Source organism: Neomonachus schauinslandi, chromosome 13, assembly GCF_002201575.2.
Source record: "Neomonachus schauinslandi chromosome 13, ASM220157v2, whole genome shotgun sequence".
Classification (NCBI taxonomy): domain Eukaryota; kingdom Metazoa; phylum Chordata; class Mammalia; order Carnivora; family Phocidae; genus Neomonachus; species Neomonachus schauinslandi.
The window spans coordinates 2,269,155-2,287,502 of record NC_058415.1 but is presented as its reverse complement, the minus strand read 5'-3'; the positions used below and the strand labels follow the sequence as shown (position 1 = coordinate 2,287,502).

At 45.8% G+C, this 18,348-nt stretch overlaps 1 protein-coding gene across 2 annotated transcripts in view; it reads right to left on the bottom strand.

The window, feature by feature from the left end:
• SPIN1 (spindlin 1) overlaps window positions 1–18,348 on the bottom strand; it is a 76,271-nt gene that overhangs the window by 13,140 nt on the left and 44,783 nt on the right. For both annotated transcript variants that reach the window (XM_021694452.2, XM_021694451.2), the window contains exon 3: window positions 6,333–6,381. In XM_021694452.2, the coding sequence (XP_021550127.1) occupies window positions 6,333–6,381 (49 nt within the window). The remainder of the gene's footprint in view (window positions 1–6,332; window positions 6,382–18,348) is intronic.

The following is an 18,348-nucleotide window of genomic DNA, read 5'->3' as shown; positions in this document are numbered from 1 at the left end:
AGTATTTACATAAATCTGTCCCCAACACACTTTAGGTCTCCCAGAAATTTCCAGTGTTCTGGCCTGCCAAAAGGATGAGGTAGGATGAACTTTCCAGCTCAGGAACAAAAACTGCAAATTCTGAGGAGTTGTTTTAATGCAAATTGTGGCGAGGTACAATCCTCTCTCTGCTTATGGTAGACACAGCCCTCCTAGCGCCCGACCCGGCAATCCGCTGTCCCAGGAATTTATCCAAGGTGGCGGACAGAGACCAACTGCTGCGCTCTGAGCGGCGTCCATGACGGGAGACTGGAGATATAGAGCACGTTTGACATGGGCTTCCGACGCAGCAGCTCGTACTACACAGCTATTCAATCCATGAGAGATGGAGAAAATGTGACATGAAAATCTTACGCACATAATTACCCACAGATCGGGAGAAAAAAGGCTTCTCAAACAATTCGGTATAGTACCGGCAGCTGTGAGTAATCCCAGAACGGCACTAGAAATACTTAGGCTGCCCTCCTCTGGGTCCACCTGTGCTTTCAAATTTTCCTACAATGACTTAAAAGCAGTTCATTTTTATGGGCAGATGAAGCACAATTTTTAATTTAATTACTGCTAAATTAATGCAATTAGTATCTTACTTCTGCAGGAAACTATATATAAAAACAGATTTATACATTTTCATGTTTCAATTCCAAACTTCACTTCTAGTGCGTGCGTTTAGTCAGGGGTAATTCTACTTGTGGGGCATCACGTCCCTGGCTCTAAAGGAAGAAGGAAAAGAAGATTCATCAGCAGTCTGGCTGAAAAGGGAGAGGTGACAGAGCTCATTCTCCCCGAGGCAGCACCGAAGGCAACCACGAGTACTGAGAGTAACACACCTATGTTTCAAGTCGAAGTCAAGCTCCCCAACTACCAGGACATGACTCTGCCCAAGGCTCTTGCAGCCACAGCTTACAGAAGAAGAGTGTTCTAAAATGTCTTTATACATGTTAAAATATCAAATATTATTTCATATTAAGAGTGCACAAATACATGTTGTTTGTAAGCTGATTTAAGTTCTTCCAACCAGCATCGACCAGGTGACGAAGTCTGGAACTTCCCTGGGTAAGGAGTGATACGCTCATGTATCATATTAGTGCCTTTTATCAGGCAAAACACTGATGATCACTCAAGCTGGCGAACAGGGCTCAGGACTTACTACATGCTACTCTATTTTTGTGTACATTTTAAATTGCTCATAACTAGAGGGGCGCCTGGGTGGCTCAGTCAGTGAAGCGTCCGCCTTCAGCTCCAGTCATGATCCCAGGTCCTGGGATCGAGTCCCACATCGCAGACTCCCTGCTCAGCGGGGAGCCTGCTTCTCTCTCTCCCTCTGCCTGCGGCTCCCCCTGCTTGTGCTCTCTGTCAAATAAATAAAAATTTTTAAAAAAATCTTTAAATTGCTCACAACTAGAAAGGTTAAAAATTATATCCTAAACAAGTTCTTAAATCTTATTTTAATTGCTAATTGGTAATTTAGATAAAAATCAACAAGAGCTGCAATAAAAATAAAAGCTTATTTTCACGAGCTGAAACAGTACGTCTAAAAGCAAACTAAGAGGAATGTGTCTGATTCCAGGAGAAGGTCCAGAATCGGGACACACCCTCAGGTCATCTCTGGGTGGTTCAAAGAACAGCACGCAGATGGGACATTATCAACGGAAACAGCTTTTCTAATTTAAAATGAGGGCTTCCTAAACATGGTGATGTTGACTTAGGTCCTCCCTGGACACATGTGTTTTTTAACGGCTCTCAATCCCTATATTCTTGGGAATGAGTCTGCAGCGCTCTCCACAACCACTTGCCAGGCCGACACACCGTGCGGCTGCAGACAGATGCCCAGAAACCTGGCTCCGGGGAGGTAGCCTGAATTGCAGCCGAGCGCGAGGACAAGGCTGCCCTGAGTCACCATCCAAAGGATTCAAGGGTAAAGTAGAGAGACCAGAGGTGAACACCTATGATCACTTTGCTCGCTGCTTATCTCCAGAAGCCATCTCTGACATGACTGGTTTCAGGGACCAGTGAGCTGCTGTGTGTCCTCAAGGGCGAGTGGACGGGGGCCGGCCCCTCAGCAGCCGGTCTCACTGCTACAGCACAACCCGCTTAGCTCCCCGACGAGCCTCAGAGGAGCCGTGGGCAGGCGGCCACCCGGAGCACATGTGGACGGCCGCGCCGGCCCCATAGACCAGAGTCCACGATCCCAGACCTTCTAACCTAACAGGTTCCCGGGCACTCTGCCCCAGGCACCACCCCTGGGGAGCACAATTCAGAACCAACACTAATTTCTATGCATCCATGTTCCCAACAAGGCGAGCTCGACTGCAGGGGACTTTCTGTACCTTGCTCAACGCTTTCAACACTTCAAGTAAGTTCTGAATTGACCATGCTACTTGTTCTGTCGACCAGAAAGGAAATTTTGTGTGGGAAGACCTTCCAGTGTTTACCCAGACTCCCTCCATGTCTGAGACCCACCCCAAACAGCCCCCAGGACTGGAGGATCTTATTTTGGTAGCCAAAAGTTAAAGGGACCACACTTCTTCAATCAAATTTCAACTACTACAACTCTGCTATGAACCAATAAATGCCTGTTACATTCTGTGTATGTTGCTGTATCCATTAATTACTGACATGCTTTCCTTATTCTCTTTAGTCCTGTCCTAGAAAAGCAGTTCCCTTACTCTGTGTTCCCGCAGATTTCAGCAGAAAATACGGATTAAATCAAAATGGCTGTCTTTTTACAAGATGCCCACCAGCAAGAAGAACGAAAAAACTGCTTTTCTGCTGTGCGCTGCTTAATAAAAGTTCCACAGCAGACACTCTACCATTGCTGGCTTAACAGGACAAGATAAAAACAACAAGGAGTGGGTCTGTCTTCCACCCAAATCGCTAGGGGTTCTCTCGTTACTCTGTCTACACACTAAGAGCTGTCCACGGAAGCCTCCCAATGCCGAGGGCCTTCCAAAACGCTACCCACTTCACTAGTGTGAAGAGCAGCTCCTCACAAGCCGATTAAGAAGTCATCTAGGCAGTCAGCACCAGGCTCCACTGCTCACCTAGCCCGTGTGTTTACCACGGACAGCACCCACTCTGCAGACGGGAGACTAGAACACGTTCCCCGCAGACACACGGTGTGGTCGCTGCGTGCTCTAGAGTCCTGCCGTCCTATCTGTGAGCCCTCGCTCAGTCACTCCTGAGTGTAGGAGCCCGGGCTAGCTTGTTAGCCTCTGTGCATGGACGGGCTCAGGGTTCCTCCCTGACAGGGAGGCCACCCAGGGACTCGACGAAGAGGAGGCGGCGTCTCTGTCCTTGTTGCCATCAGTGACTTATGTCTTAACAAATGGAAAAGCCCTCCCTGGAAACATCTCTACTCAGTGTGTAATATAGCTCTGGTCCATTCTCTAAATGTGCGTTAGTGGGAAATACACCAAAACCCTGGAAACGGAAATGCATCCACTATTCTAATTAGGGAAGAAAAAGAACCAGATTTCCGTTTGAAAACTGAAACAAAGAACCACTATAGCTAAACTCACCTTAGACGTCCAACTATACCTTCCCTTCAAAAACCACAGCTGACCCTTGAACAAAGCAGGGACTGGGGCACTGACCCCCCACACAGTTGAAAATCTGGGTGTACCTTCTGACTTCCTCAAAATTTAATAGCTTGACCACAAGCCTTACCGATAACCTCAAACAGTCAGCTAACCCCTACTGTGTATGTTACACGTACTCCATACGGCATTCTGACAATCCAGCATGCTGGAGAAAAGAGTGCTATGAACACAATCATAAGGAGGAGAAAATACACGCACAGCGCAGTCCCGTGTTTACGGAAAGAAATGCAGGTCGTGTGGACCCACGCAGCCCAGGCTGTTCACTGAGAGGCATTTCCCAAACCACCTCCTGAGAAGCCAGGACATGCCGGTCACCAACTTGTTCCCAAAATGCAGTGAGGGGCCCGGCTGGCAGGGGGCATGTAAGCTTGTTCCCTTTACTGTAAAAGCGGAAACGAGCCACAGCTGCACAACTTCTGGGTGCCGCGATGCTCCAACACGGCAGAGCCGAGTCCCCGAGTCCTGCCGGTCCCCGCGGGGACGGTGGCTCCGCCAACACGCACCTCCTGGGTGTGCCTGGGACGCCCTCCAGCAAGCAGAGGCGTCCACACGTGGCGTTCCTGCTCAGCCCCCTGGACTGAGGCGTGTGTCAGGCCTGTGTGCCTGACTCGCTCGCCGGAGGGCCACAGTGGAGAGGCAGAGTGAGGCTCCAGGTCTGCTTTTCCACGTGGTTTCCATAAACATGTCACCTGTGGAGAGGAACCGTCCTGGTCCACATCAGGATTTTTAGGCCCGGTAAGCACGGTGCCAGGCGGATGGAGGAACGTGCCAAGGCGCCCAGCTGAGCCATCCAGCTTCCTGCTTCGCACCAGCTCCTGGGCAGGGGCCGCTCCAGAGGCAGCCAGCAACCACCACCCATGGTAAACGGTGCAAACCTGTGCATCATAGGTCTTTGTTTCCAACCATCTTCAGAGGTGCAGAGGTGAGAAGACACAGGTGAGTGGGAGCGACAGCCTCTCCTTTCTTCCCAGCTCCCTCTGCTACAGAGTAACTCCGTCACGGCCCTCTACTTTCAATGGAAATAAGCACTAGGTCAAGCTCCCTGCACGGCAGAGCCCAGGGGTCAGATGCCTTCAGCTGGCACACATATGAACAGCAAAGTTTTAAAGGTAGGTGTTTATTCCTTGTGCTCTGGGGGAGAAATAACCAGCACCTCAGAGCCAGGAGTTAACAGGTGATCATGCTTCAGACGAGGCTCGTAAAATCCTTGCACAAACCCAACAATGCCCACAATCCTGAGTCAAGGATGTTCTAGTCCTAGATACCCGGCAATGTGTAAAAATGGATAAAACTGAATGCACATTACATTCTTAAAGCCATTTATCTTAACATAGATTATGGCAAAATCTATTTTGCATGAACTGTTCTGGTCCTGCGAAGTTAACGTGTGCCTTGCTTCTCTTCCCCACTGTAGTTACGTTTCTATCATCACCTAATATTTAACGCTTGTATTTGTTTGGTTACCTTCCACTTGGGCCAAGACATGGTTTACCATTTACTGTAATGCTGTGGTATGATAATGAGGGAGAGACAGTACATGAATGACCAGGTCCCTGGATGTGGCAGAAGCATGAAGGTTAGTAATGGGCAAATCCACAGAATCTGGGAAATGCTTTAACAAACCTCAGGGACACACATACTCACCTCAACGTCACACCTTTCTATTCCAGGTCATTTCTTAAACTACGCATTATAGATATTTTCGTTACATGTCCACATGTGCTCTGAAACGGGAGGCATGTGCGCACTGACCACCAACCATTACGAATGGGCATCTCATGCTCTTCAACCCCACAGGGTGGTGGCGGGGGCACTTACGAGCCTCTCAGTAGGAAAAATTTGGAAAGAACGGCTCTAACAAGAGGCTTGGGAGGTGCTAGCTGGGGTCAAAGGGTCTCTTCCAGAGTTAAGAAGTCTACGATTAAGACTCCAAACAATCAGAACTGGTTCTTTAGAGCGATTTCCGTAGTGTAGCAGCGAGCAGAACCTGGTGGGTACTTGTGAAATCTATTAAATGTAATTCAGTATAAGCACAGTATTATTCAAGATAGTATCTCAATTTTCTTTTTAAATATAACTACGTCATACACAAAGATTTAAGAGAGAAAAAGTGACTTCTTTACTCTGGTACCTATAGAATTTAGGAATTATAACCTACTGGTCACTTAAAATACATGGCTTTTTAATTCTCTTCCAACATGCATATGTGTTCCCTAAATTACAAGCTTTTCATTTATTTGAATATGTTATAAAGCAGTGAGCAAGCACCTGTCAGCATGCAAGCCAGGCCCTCAAGCATGAGCGAAAGCCTCTGTCCACAAGGAGCTCCTTGTCCAGCAGCAGATCGGAGACAAGAACCTGCAAGCCAAGAGCGTGTAGCCCTTCCAAGGAGAGAAGCAAGAGGGGTTCACCACGCACCTGCCACCCTCGCCACAACGGACGCTTCCGGCCGTCAGTCCAGCCCCTCTGAGCTGGAGGGGAAATCATGGCCCAGAGGCTTTAAGAGGTGGAAGGACAGGCCTAGGCAGCCATAGGCCAGGCCAAGGACAAGGGACACGGCTGCAGGTCTGTACTCAACATGCAGCGAGGCAAGACCTCCCGAACCCGGGGGAGAGGGCGTCACGCTGCATCTCAGACCCCACGTCACGTACGGCCACAGCCTGCTATCTAAAAGCAAGTTTCAGAGGTGCTTACTTGTGGGAAGTCCTTTTCTTCATCATGCTTGCAGACACACCAGCATGGCCTAAAAGAGAAGTGAATGTAAGTCAATAAAAACTGGATAGAAAATACTTCAGAACTTGGAAAAATTAACTTCTGAAGAACTGCTAAATAAAGCATGAATAAAAATAAACCATAAACAGCCAACATGCAGAAAGCCCTTTGTTTATCTAATTTTTAAAAAGGAGATAAAAGGAGTTCTAGGAAGATAAAATGACAGGGACAACAGCTCATCTCCCCGGATCAGTCATAAAAAACCGCCGAAAATCACATGGACAAAAACCAGAGAAGTGACGATCCTGGCCATAAAGTACGACATTTCAGCAGCTGTGTTCCCGTCCCCAGCAGCTACAACACCGCAGGCGTGAGACACCTGGATCCAGGCATCGGAATGATGGGCGGGGCGGGACTACGGCGACCCGGCCCTGACGCAGACTGTGTTCTGAGGGCAACGTGTGGATGCCAATAGGAGAAGGGAAACCAGAAGAACCTGGTGGGTGCGCCAGGCTGAGAGCCAGACCAGGGCTGGCAGGACAGGGGGCCGGGGGCCTCCAAACATCTGGGGGTGGAAAGGCACGAATGGTGTTCAAAGTCCAGCGAGCCACCTGTTTGAACCTGTGAGGTAAAAACCACAAAGAGGTGGCCCCTCAGCAGGAAGGCTGAAGGAGCCCCAGGAATCAAAGCTGCTACAGCCCATCCTGGCGTCTGAGGACCCGAACAAACCCAGAAGGCAGCAACGGGGTCCCGACATGCCACAGCTCATTCCCAACGCGGAGCGGCAGACTGGACCCCACACCCCCGTGGGCTATAACCAAACAACGTAAGTAACAGGCAAAAATGTTAAAAGTGCTGTAATAAATACGCTCAAATAGTTAAAGGAAGACACAAACGACACTTAAAAGAAAAAAAATGTGAAGGACAGGAATGAAACTGGTGGAAAACACAGGATCTGAAATGAATGAAGAAGAGCGGGATGTGGTGAACCGCAGACCAGACCCCACAGACACAAAGACCAGTGATGCTGTCCCCAGTGGCGGGGAACAGCAGGGACGGGAACGGCCTTGGTGGCCTGATGCACTGTGAACTGCACCCACAACAGAGAGGACGGTGTGGGAAAGAAGAAACAACTCTGGAAGGAGCAACGGCAGGTAAGTGCGCAAGCACATGGCCAGCGAGCTCACCGACACCAAAGACCACCACAGCAGGGCACGTCCTAATCACGTTTCTGAAAATCAGCAACCAATAAAATACTTTTAAAACAGCCTGACAATGAAAGACGCATCAAATGTAGGGAAACAAAGGCAATGCTGACTCCAGGTTCATTGTCAGAAACTGCGGAGCCAGGACAGAAGACGGTGGGTGAACCCATGCAGTGAGCACACATTCAGCCCAACGGAACGGAGAATCCCAGCAAACACAAACACGCCACACACACCAATTCGGAGACGAGACAGAAGGGACGGCACAGTGGCTAACACCACACGAGTTAACTTCAGGGCAAAGTTATCGAGGATCAAGACAACATTTCAAAATGGTAAGAGCCAATGAACCAAGAAGTCCCCACATTTAACCCCAGGCCGACTGTGTGGACCTGGTCCCAGAACACTGAAGGACACAAAGCAAAACCGGACGGCGCTGGCAGGAAGAATCACCCACAGTCCCAACCTGAACTCCCCTCTCGGTAACTGACTTAACACGCAGGGAGAAAATCGGTACAGACACGGAAGACCCGAACTCCACAAACAGCCAGCACGCACTTTTTCCCAGGTTCACATGAGACGTTCACCCAGACACACCATCTGCTCCTCAGAACACAAACCCTCCATGTACTTAAAACCACCTGAAATCATAAGAAGTTTGTGCTCTGGCCACATCAGAATTAAACCAGAAATAAATAATATCTGGAAATACCTGTGTTTTTGAAAATTAAACAACAATCTTCTAAAAGTCCATAGTCCAAAGACAAAATCACAATAAAACTTTGATCTTGAAGAAAAAATGGAAACACAATCTGTGGAATGCAGCAAACACAAGTACTTACTACAATGATCAAAATTCACATTGAGCAGCAAAAATAGACAAAAAACCTCCAACCACAAACTCGGTATGGTGGTTCCCCAGGCTGGAGGCTTGCGAGTTATCCAAATTTCTCTCTCCTTGGCCTTACATGAAAGTATGCGATTTAAACACACACTTCCTTACTAGTGTTACACTCACGATGATAAAGTTAAGTGAACAGGAAGAGAGATGGCCAACTGGTCTGCACCGGACGATCCATCACTGTTCCCAGGTGACAGCGCAGGGCCATCCTCGTTCTACGCAGCCTGCACACAAACATGCAGGTGACTCAGGGACGACGGGAGAACACAGCCTGGAAGGAGAGCAGAGCTCCCTGAAGCACCGTGGAACATGGCGAGGCTTGGGCTGGAAGGATGAGGAGAGACGTGTACATAGACATGAAGGACTCGCTCAGGGTCTGCTGGGCCTGCTCCAGGCGTCAGCATGCCCTCCCCTCCCACACGGAGGACACCAGGGCAGGGTAGCTGACTCAGCATCTGGGCTGCTCCATCCCTGCATGCCAGGCAAAGTTCAGGCCCACAAGTCACCACATGTCCCCATGGAGTTCACTTCCCCAGCTGGAGGAGGACCCTGGCAGAAACCATCTTCTACTGATCACTCAAGAAACAACCCCTCCATGGTAGGAGTGCCATCAGACGAGCAGCGAACTGGTTATGAAATGATCCCAGAGCCACACGGGGATGAAGTGAAAGAACAGGTGTCCGCAAGGAAACCAAGGGAACACGGGAACAAGAGGCTACAAAGAGGGAAAGCCAAGAGCTCCTGAAAACTGAACGCCATGAACAGAGAGAACGTGCTGTTTCTGGTGCCACACCTTAACAAGCAAAAAGCTGAACTCGATGAAGAATCAACAACTCTCCTTTGATTGCTCAAAGACGTGAAGTCACAGGGCAAACGGCTGCTCCCCAAACCAGAGACTGACCTGCAGATGCGGACGATCACAGCTCAGCGGGCAGAAGTGTCCGCAGGAAGTAGGGCAGGAAACCCTGAACAGCCAACTGCCCAGCGGCTGAGGCCTCAGTGTGGAGAAAGCTAGGACGAAGCCTCCAGCCACCTATAGTGCTGAGGGGACACAGGGCACCAATGCTTTGGCAGGTTTCACCTCCAGGAACGCTGCCAGGTTCTCAGGGAAGATCAGACAAAAATCCCCTCCTGCTTCCAGTAGAGGGAGGGGAAAAGTACCCTTTTAGAAATACAACAAAGTATTCAGTTCTCAACAAGGCCTACCCTCAAGAGCTTAACCTCTGGGGTTTGTCTCAGCCCAGGTGGACTGAGGGAAGAGGAATTCAAAGTGCAGGTGGCAGGCCGTCCGGTCCCACAGAGGGAGGTGGTCAGCCTGTGGCCCAGACTCAGGAGAGCACGAGACCAAATCACAGCACTACAGGACGTGTGCTGTCCCCACACCCCATCGTCACTTTATGGACGGCTCACAGAGTTCCTTCTACCTGGCATATCATGTCTTAAGCAAAAAATTATACAGCACATTAAAAAGCAAACAACATGATGGTTTGATGAGACAGCAAGTATCCAAACTAGACTCAGATATGACAGGGATGGTGGAATTATGAGACCAAGAATTTTAAGTAACTATCAATAATAAGCTAGGAGCTCTAGTGAAAAAAAGTAGACAACATGTGAGAAAAGATGAGTAATGTAAAGAGAGAGGTGGAAATTATCAGAAAAAATTAAAAAGACACAGCAGAGATGAAAACACCATAAAGGAAACGAAGAATGTGTCTGGGGGACCCATCATGGAGAAAATGGAATCATGGAAAGTGCTTGATTAAAACCACAAAAAAGCAGGGAAAAGTGGAAGAGAAAAAAGGAAGAAAGCACAGGGCAAGGAACAGGAAACAGTAAGAAACCGGCCGACGTTAATCTGGCAATCACCAGAGGCCACTGAGGAAGAATCTCTGAGCTTCAGGACATGCCAACAGAAACCTCCAAACCTGAAAAGCAAAGAGAAAAAAGACAAAGACAGGAAAAAATCAGACTATCTAAGGACCGTGGGACAACTACAAAGAAGTAACATGTACAATGGGAAGAAAAGAAGGAGACAAAGAAACAGAGTAAGTATTTGAAACAATAATGACGGACAATTCCCCAAACTGAAGTTAGACACTACACCAGAGATCCAGGAAGTCCAGAGAATGCCCAGCAGGATAAATGCCCCCAAACCACATACAAGGACAAAGAACAACTCCTGACAGAGCCAGAGGAAAAACTCCTTACGTACAGAGGAACAGAGCAAAAATTACATCCAACGTCTCCTCAGAAAGCATGCACAGGGAGAGCGGACCTGAGATACCTAAAGTGTTGAGAGAAGATTAAAAACCTAGAATTTTGTATTCTGCTATCCTTCAAGAGAGGAGAAGACTTGCTCAAACAAGCAAAAGGTGAGAGAATTCGCTGCCAGGAGACCTGCACTATAACAAATGTGAAAAGAAGTTCTTCAGAGAGAAGAAAAATGATACCGCTGAGACACTCAAATTTACAGAAAGATCATTAGAGATGGAATCAATGAAGATAAAACAAAAACTTCTATTTTTATTATTCTTAATAGAACTGGTAACACTTTTCAGAGTATTAGCAACAACGTATGAGATGATTATAGCTTACTTGTAAGTGAAGTGGATTAGTTATAAATGTGTCCTGCAAACTCTAGTGTAATCTCTTAAAAAAGTAAAAGAACAAGGGCAATGAATAGAAAATAGTAACAAATACAGCAGATATTAATCCAATAATCGCTTTGTCTAAGTACACCAATTAAAATACCAAGACTGTCACAACAGAACAAAAAAACAAGACCATACTGTACACTGTCCACAAGAAATCCACTTTATTTTTTTTACCAGGCTAACCCATCCTCCCACTCCCTCCTCTCTAGAACTCTGTTTGTTTTTCAGAGTCCATTGTCTCTCATGGTTCATCTACCCCTCTGATTTCCCCCGAAAAATCCACTTTAAAAATACATTTAGACTACAAGTAGAGGGAAGGAAAAAGATATACCATGCTAACACTGATCAAAAAAAGCGAGAGTAGGGGCGCCTGGGTGGCTCAGTTGGTTAAGCGACTGCCTTCGGCTCAGGTCATGATCCTGGAGTCCCGGGATCGAGTCCCGCATCGGGCTCCCTGCTCGGCGAGGAGCCTGCCTCTCTCTCTGACCCTCCCCCCTCTCATGTACTCTCTCTCATTCTCGCTCTCTCAAATAAATAAATAAAATCTTAAAAAAAAAAAAAAAAAAAGAAGCGAGAGTAGCTATATTAATTTCAGAGAGATTCCAGAGCAAGGAAAGTCACCAGGGAAAAAGAAATACATTATGATAAAGCAATCAATCCTCTAAGAAGACATAACAATCCTTAATGCGTGTATCTAACAAAAGAACATCAAACTAAGGAAGGCAAAACTGTTAGAACTACAAAGAGAAACTGATGAATCCACTATCACTGTTGGATACTTCAATAACCCTCTATCAGAAATGGACAGATCTAGCAGGCAGAAAATCAGTGAGGACACAGTCAAACCCAACACCACCACTAATCAAATGGATGTAACTGACATCAACAGACCTCTTTATGCAACAACAGCAAACCACACATTCTTTTCAAGTTCCCATGAAGCATTCACCAAGACAACATTCTGGACCATAAAACACACCTTAATACCTTTAAAAGGACAGAAATCCTGCAACTGCTCTCAAACCACAATAAAATCAAACTAATTTCAATAACAGAAAAATAGCTGAAAATCCCCAAATACTCGGAGATTAAACAACACACTTCTAAATACACAGTTGAAAGAAGAAACTGCAAGACAAATTAAAATATGTTTTGAACTAGATAAAAATGAAAATACAATTTACAAAATTTGTGGGATGCAGGGAAAGCAGTGCATAGAAAGAAATTTATAGCACTGAATGCATGTCCTGGAAAAGAGGAAAGATCTAAAATAAAAAATCTAAGCTTCCATCTTAGGAAACTAAAAGACGAAACCATATTAAATGCAAAGTAAGCAAAAGATGTTATAAAGATTGGGGATCCTGGGTGGCTCGGTGGGTTAAGCGTTTGCCTCTGGCTCAGGGTCATGATCCCAGGGCCTGGAATCCAGCCCTGTACTCCGTGGGGAGCCTGCTTCTCCCTCTCCCTCTGCCCACTGCTCCCCCTGCTTGAGCTCTGTCAAATAAATCTAAAAAAAAAAAAAAAAAAAAAAAGCTGTTATAAAAATTATAACAGGAATCAGTAATATTTTAAACAAGAAATCAACAGCCAAAAATCAATGAAATCAAAAGCTCATTCTCTGAAAAGATCAAAATTGATAAATCTCTAGCCAGGATAACTAACAAGAGAGAGAGAAGACACAAATCACTAACAAGAAATCAAAGAGGAGATATCACTACAGACCACATATATAAGATAGATATGAGGAAAACTGATGAAAGACATCAAAGAACAACTATCTAAATGGAGAGATATTCCACGTTCACAAACAGACTCAATATTGTCAAGATGTCAGTTCTTCCCACGAGTGCCTGAGTGGCTCAGTCGGTTAAGCATCTGCCTTCAGCTCAGGTCATGATCCCAGAGTCCCAGGATCGAACCCCGCATGGGGCTCTCTGCTCAGCAGAGGGCCTGCTTCTCCCTCTGCCTCTGACCCTCCTCTCTCCTTGTTCTCTCTCTCTCTCTCTCTCTCGCTCTCACTCATTCTCTCTCAAATAAATACATAAAATCTTTAAAAAAAAAAAAGAGAGAGAGAGATGTCAGTTCTTCTCAAGTTGATCTATAGATTCAATGCAATCCCAATCCAAATTGTAGCAAATTATTTTGTGGATATCAACGAACCAGTTCTGAAGTTTATAGGGAGAAGCAAAAAATCCACAACAGCCAACACAATATTGAAGGAGGAGAACAAAGCTGCAGAACTGACACTACCTGACTTTAAGACATACTACACAAAGCTACACTCATCAAGACAGCAAGGTACTGGCTAAAGAATGGACAAACAGATCAAATGGAAAACCCTAAAAAGATCCACACATAGTCAGCTGATCTTTGACAAAGGAGCAAAGGCAATACAATGGAGAAAAGATAGTCTTTTTAAATGAGTGGTGCTAGAATAACTAGACATTCACCTGCAAAAAAATGAATTTAGACACAGACCTTACATCCTTCACAAAAATGAACTTAAAATGGATCATAGACCTAAATGAAGAGTGCAAAACTGTAAAACTCCTAAAAGTTAACACAGGGAAAAATCCAAATGTCCTTGGTTATACTGAGGACTTTTTAAGATAATACAACGGCACAATCTATGAAAAAAGTGAATTGATAAGCTAGATTTCATTAAAATTAAAAACTTCTGCTCTGTGAAAGACACTATCAAGAAAACGAGAAGTTGGTGTACGTGCTTGGCTGAGGAGCCAATGGGGCGAAGCTACCATTTGTGGGATTATGACTGAACACCTCTAAGTCAGAATCCTGCCCAAGCAGAACGATACGGCAGCACCAAGGAGCCTCAGTTGGCCTGAGATAACCAGTCCCCCACTGTCCCCACCAGCAGGCCACCAAGCTTAGGGACCAGGGTCTGGTGCAGAGAGCCCCTCGTGCCAGGAAACGGGGCGTGGCTGAAAAGGGGGCCACCCCCTCACCAGTCATGCAATGCACGTTTGTGGGGAACCTGGTACTAAACCATTCATAGACGACCTGCTTCTAGGTCAGGGTTTCATACATAGGAGAGCAGCTCCCTCACTGCGATCTATTGAAAGTCAGCCCTCGACACAAGGGTTTGTAATTCAAAAATAAATACATAAATTTTTTGAAAAGGGAAGACAACCAGAAGAAGAAAATACCTGGAAAACATATCTGATGAAGGACCGTTATCCAAAATATATAAAGAACTCTTAAAATTCAACAAGAAAACCACCTGATTAAACGTGGGCCAAAGAGCTTACCAAAGAACAGATAGAGATGGCAAAAAACATGTATGAAAAAATGCTCTACACATCATGTCATCAGGGAAATGCAAACTAAAAACAATGAAGATACCACTACACATCTAACAGAATAGCCAAAATCCAGAACGCTAAACACGGGAGAGGATATACAGCAACAGGAACTCTCATTCATGGCTGGAGGGAATGCAGACTGGCGCAGCTGCGATGGAAGATAGTTGGGTGGTTTCTTACAAACCATACTCTTACCATATGATCTAGCAATTATGGTCCTTGGTATTTACCCAAAGAAGTTGGAACCAGTCCACACAAAAGCCTGCCCATGGATGTGTACAGCAGCTTTATTTATAATTCCCTAAGCTTGGAAGCAACCAAGATGTCCTTTAGTGGGTGACTGGATAAAGTATGGTACACCCACAAATAGAATATTACTCAGTACTGAAAAGGAACAAGCTATCAAATCATGGAAAGACATGGAAGAACCTTAAGTGCACACTGCTAAGTGAAAGAAGCCAATCTGAAAAGGCTACATAGAATTCCAACTCTAGGACATTCCAAGAAAGGCAAAACTATGGATACAGTAAAAGGTCAGTGGCTGCTAAGGGGTTAGGGGTAGAGAGAGATGAATACCTGAAGACTAGGGGATTTTTAGGAAGTAAAACTACTCTGAATGATACCAGAATGGTGGATTTGAGTGATTATACATTTGTCAAAACCCACAGCATGTACAACACCAAGAGTGAACCTTAAGACATCTTAACAATGGACTCTGGGTAATCACAATGTGTCCAATGTAGGTGCATCAACTGTAACAAATGTACTATCTGGTGGGGCTGTTGCTAGTATGGGAGGCTGAGGGGGAGGGCACCAGGGGTATATGAGAAGCGTACATTCTGCTCATTTTGGCTGTGAACTTAAAACTGCTTTAAGAAAAATAAAGTTCTGGGGCGCCTGGGTGGCTCAGTTGATTAAGCGTCTGCCTTCAGCTCAGGTCTGATCTGAGGGTCCTGGGATCGAGCTCCACATCAGGCTCCACACCGGACTAAGCAGGGAGTCTGCTTCTCCCTCTTACTCTGCCTCTCCCCCTGCTTGTGCTCTCTCTCTCTCAAATGAATAAAGAAAAAAAATCTTTAAGAAAAATAAAGTCCTTTTTTAAAGTCCTTTTAAAAAAAAATAAAGAAGTACTAGACGTATTCTTTCATCATCAACACTGAGCTAGACAACCAGAAAGCAAATACCTGCAAAGTGGAGGTAAAATGACTGTGAACCCAGACTTCCATACCCAGCTAAATTGCCAATTGAGGGTATAGACATTTACCTTCACATATGGGCTCAAAAATTACATCTCCCACAAATATCTGGAAGTTACTAGAGGACGTTCTTCAGAAAACGAGAGAGAAAAGATTCATGAATACACAGGATCCAAGAAACCACAGACATAAGCTAGGACTGCAGAGTCCAGCATGACTTCTGTGACGGAGGCTGAGACCCATGTAAATGCAAACAGGCCAGGGACTTAAGGAAAGTCCTCTCCCAGAAGCTGGCACCACACAGTGGCAAGTGTAAGAAATAACTCCTATCACAAAGTAACTCTGACTTTAAAAGAGCTTTGGGGCGCCTGGGTGGCTCAGTCGTTGGGCGTCTGCCTTCGGCTCAGGTCATGATCCCAGGGTCCTGGGATCGAGCCCCGCATCGGGCTCCCTGCTTGGCGGGAAGCCTGCTTCTCCCTCTCCCGCTCCCCCTGCTTGTGTTCCCTCTCTCGCTGTGTCTCTCTGTCAAATAAATAAATAAAATCTTTTAAAGAAATTGACTAAAAAAAAAAAAAGAGCTTCTAAAAGCAGAAGAAAATCAGGGGAGAAAAGAACAGAAAAAGGAAGGCCAAAGAGGTCTTACAGGACGCGATATTCACCTCACACATGAAACTACACTGAGACTCCTTCCTTGCCCATCTGATGACATACTGCAGCAGCAAGACTGGGGGAGAGACACACTAACATACTGCCTGCTGGTAAGAGGGCAAGATGGCACAAAGCCCACGAATACCTCACAGAATTAAATATGCATTTAAGATGTGATTCAGTTCTCCTTCTAGAAATCCATCCCAATGGCAACACACTGGCAGGACAAAAGGACGAGCCTATTCATTGCAGTCATCATGTCTAATACAGAAGAGTAGAAACAACCTTAATGTCCAAGTAACTGACCTCTGAACAAATGAGTATGAATACCATTCAGCTGTAAAGAGTGGGAAGGAGGCGCTCCACATACTGCTGAGGAGAGGTCACCAACAAACACTGTTCAGTGGAAAAGGAGCAGAGGAATAGGTAGGTGTGTATATATTCACTGCGCCCTGATGTCAGTTTGTCATTGAAAGTGGGTGGCATCACTCATCTGAGGATCAAAGATTTTCCAGTAGAAAACAGAACAAGATCCTTTACTAGGTACTACATCTATTTGTTGATTGAAATGTGAAAAGGAATAGAACCATAATTTATAAAATAAACTGTTTTATGACTCACAAAAGTTATTTAAACTGTACTAAACCGAAATGGCTAAGAAAAACTACATTCCCTCAAACTGTTTTAACAGAAGCTCATTCAGAGACGTATGTTCCAAAACACTCATGCTTCCTTTTACTGTACCTCGCTTTACTGTGCTTTGCAGATACCATGCTTTTTACTAACTGAAGCACCAAGCAAGTCTATCAGCATCATTTTTCCAACAGCATTTGCTCATTTCGTGTCTCTGTGTCACATTTTGGTAATTCTCACAATATTTCAAACGTTTTCATTATTACAATATTTATTACAGTGTTCTGTGACCAGTGCTTGCGACTCACTGAAAGCTCAGATGATGGTGAACATGTTTTAGGAATAAACTTTTTAAATTAAGGTATATACATTGTTTTTTAGACATAATGCTACTGGGGTGACTGGCTGGCTCAGTCGGTAGATCATTTAATTCAATCTCAGGGCTGTGAGTTCAAGCTCCACGTTGGGCATGGAGCTTACTTTAAAAAAAAAGGGGGGGGAGGGGGGTGCCTGGATGGCTGAGTCAGTTGAGCATCTGAGTCTTGGTTTCAGCTCAGGTCATGATCTCACGGTGGTGGGATCAAGCCCCGTGTCAGGCTCCATGCCCAGTGGGGAGTATGCTTGAGATTCTCCCTCTCTCTCTGCCTGTCTCCCTCCCCCCACTCATGCACTCTCTCTCTCTAAAATGGATAAATAAATCTTTAAAAAAATAGACAGGTAGACTGCAACAGAGTGTAAACATAACTCTTATACACACAGGGAAACCAAGAAATTCATCTGACTCATTTCACTGCAATATTCACAGCTCCCAGACATGCCTTAAGCTATTAATTTCAGTGGGCTCAGATTTTCCAAAGATAAAGACCCTGTCTGTTCCAGCGCCTCGTTTAGATTCGGAATCCTCACCAATCTCGTCCACACCACACTAAGTGCCTCCAACCCTACCAACTCACTCATTCTTCCCTGTGAACAGCTCTGCCTCTTATGAAATCTCCCTGGGAGGCCATCAAGAGCACTCTGTCCCTGCCGCTGAGCAAATCTGACAAGCCCAGTTTTGTGTGACCAGAAGTGGCCTCTGGTGGGGAGGCTTCAACAGACATAAAGCTACAGGACTGTAAGGGAAAAATCAGGAATTCTGAGGGTTAATATTCTTCTCCTACAGGTAGGAAATCTGAAAACCCATCTTTAGAGAAAACACCCAAAAATACTGACCCTTGGAGGCCTCAATCATGTAACTAAAGTCCACCAGGCGCCACTTACACATGCAGCTTCCAGCCAACTCCTCTGTGCATCGCTGGGGGATCCACCTCAGATCTGAGGAAATGTGAAGAAAACCTCTCCTCGGTGCCCCTGGAAGATCCACCTCGGATCTCAGGAAATGTGAAAACCTCTCCTCTGTGCCTCTCTGGAGGGTCCACCTCAGATCTCAGGAAAT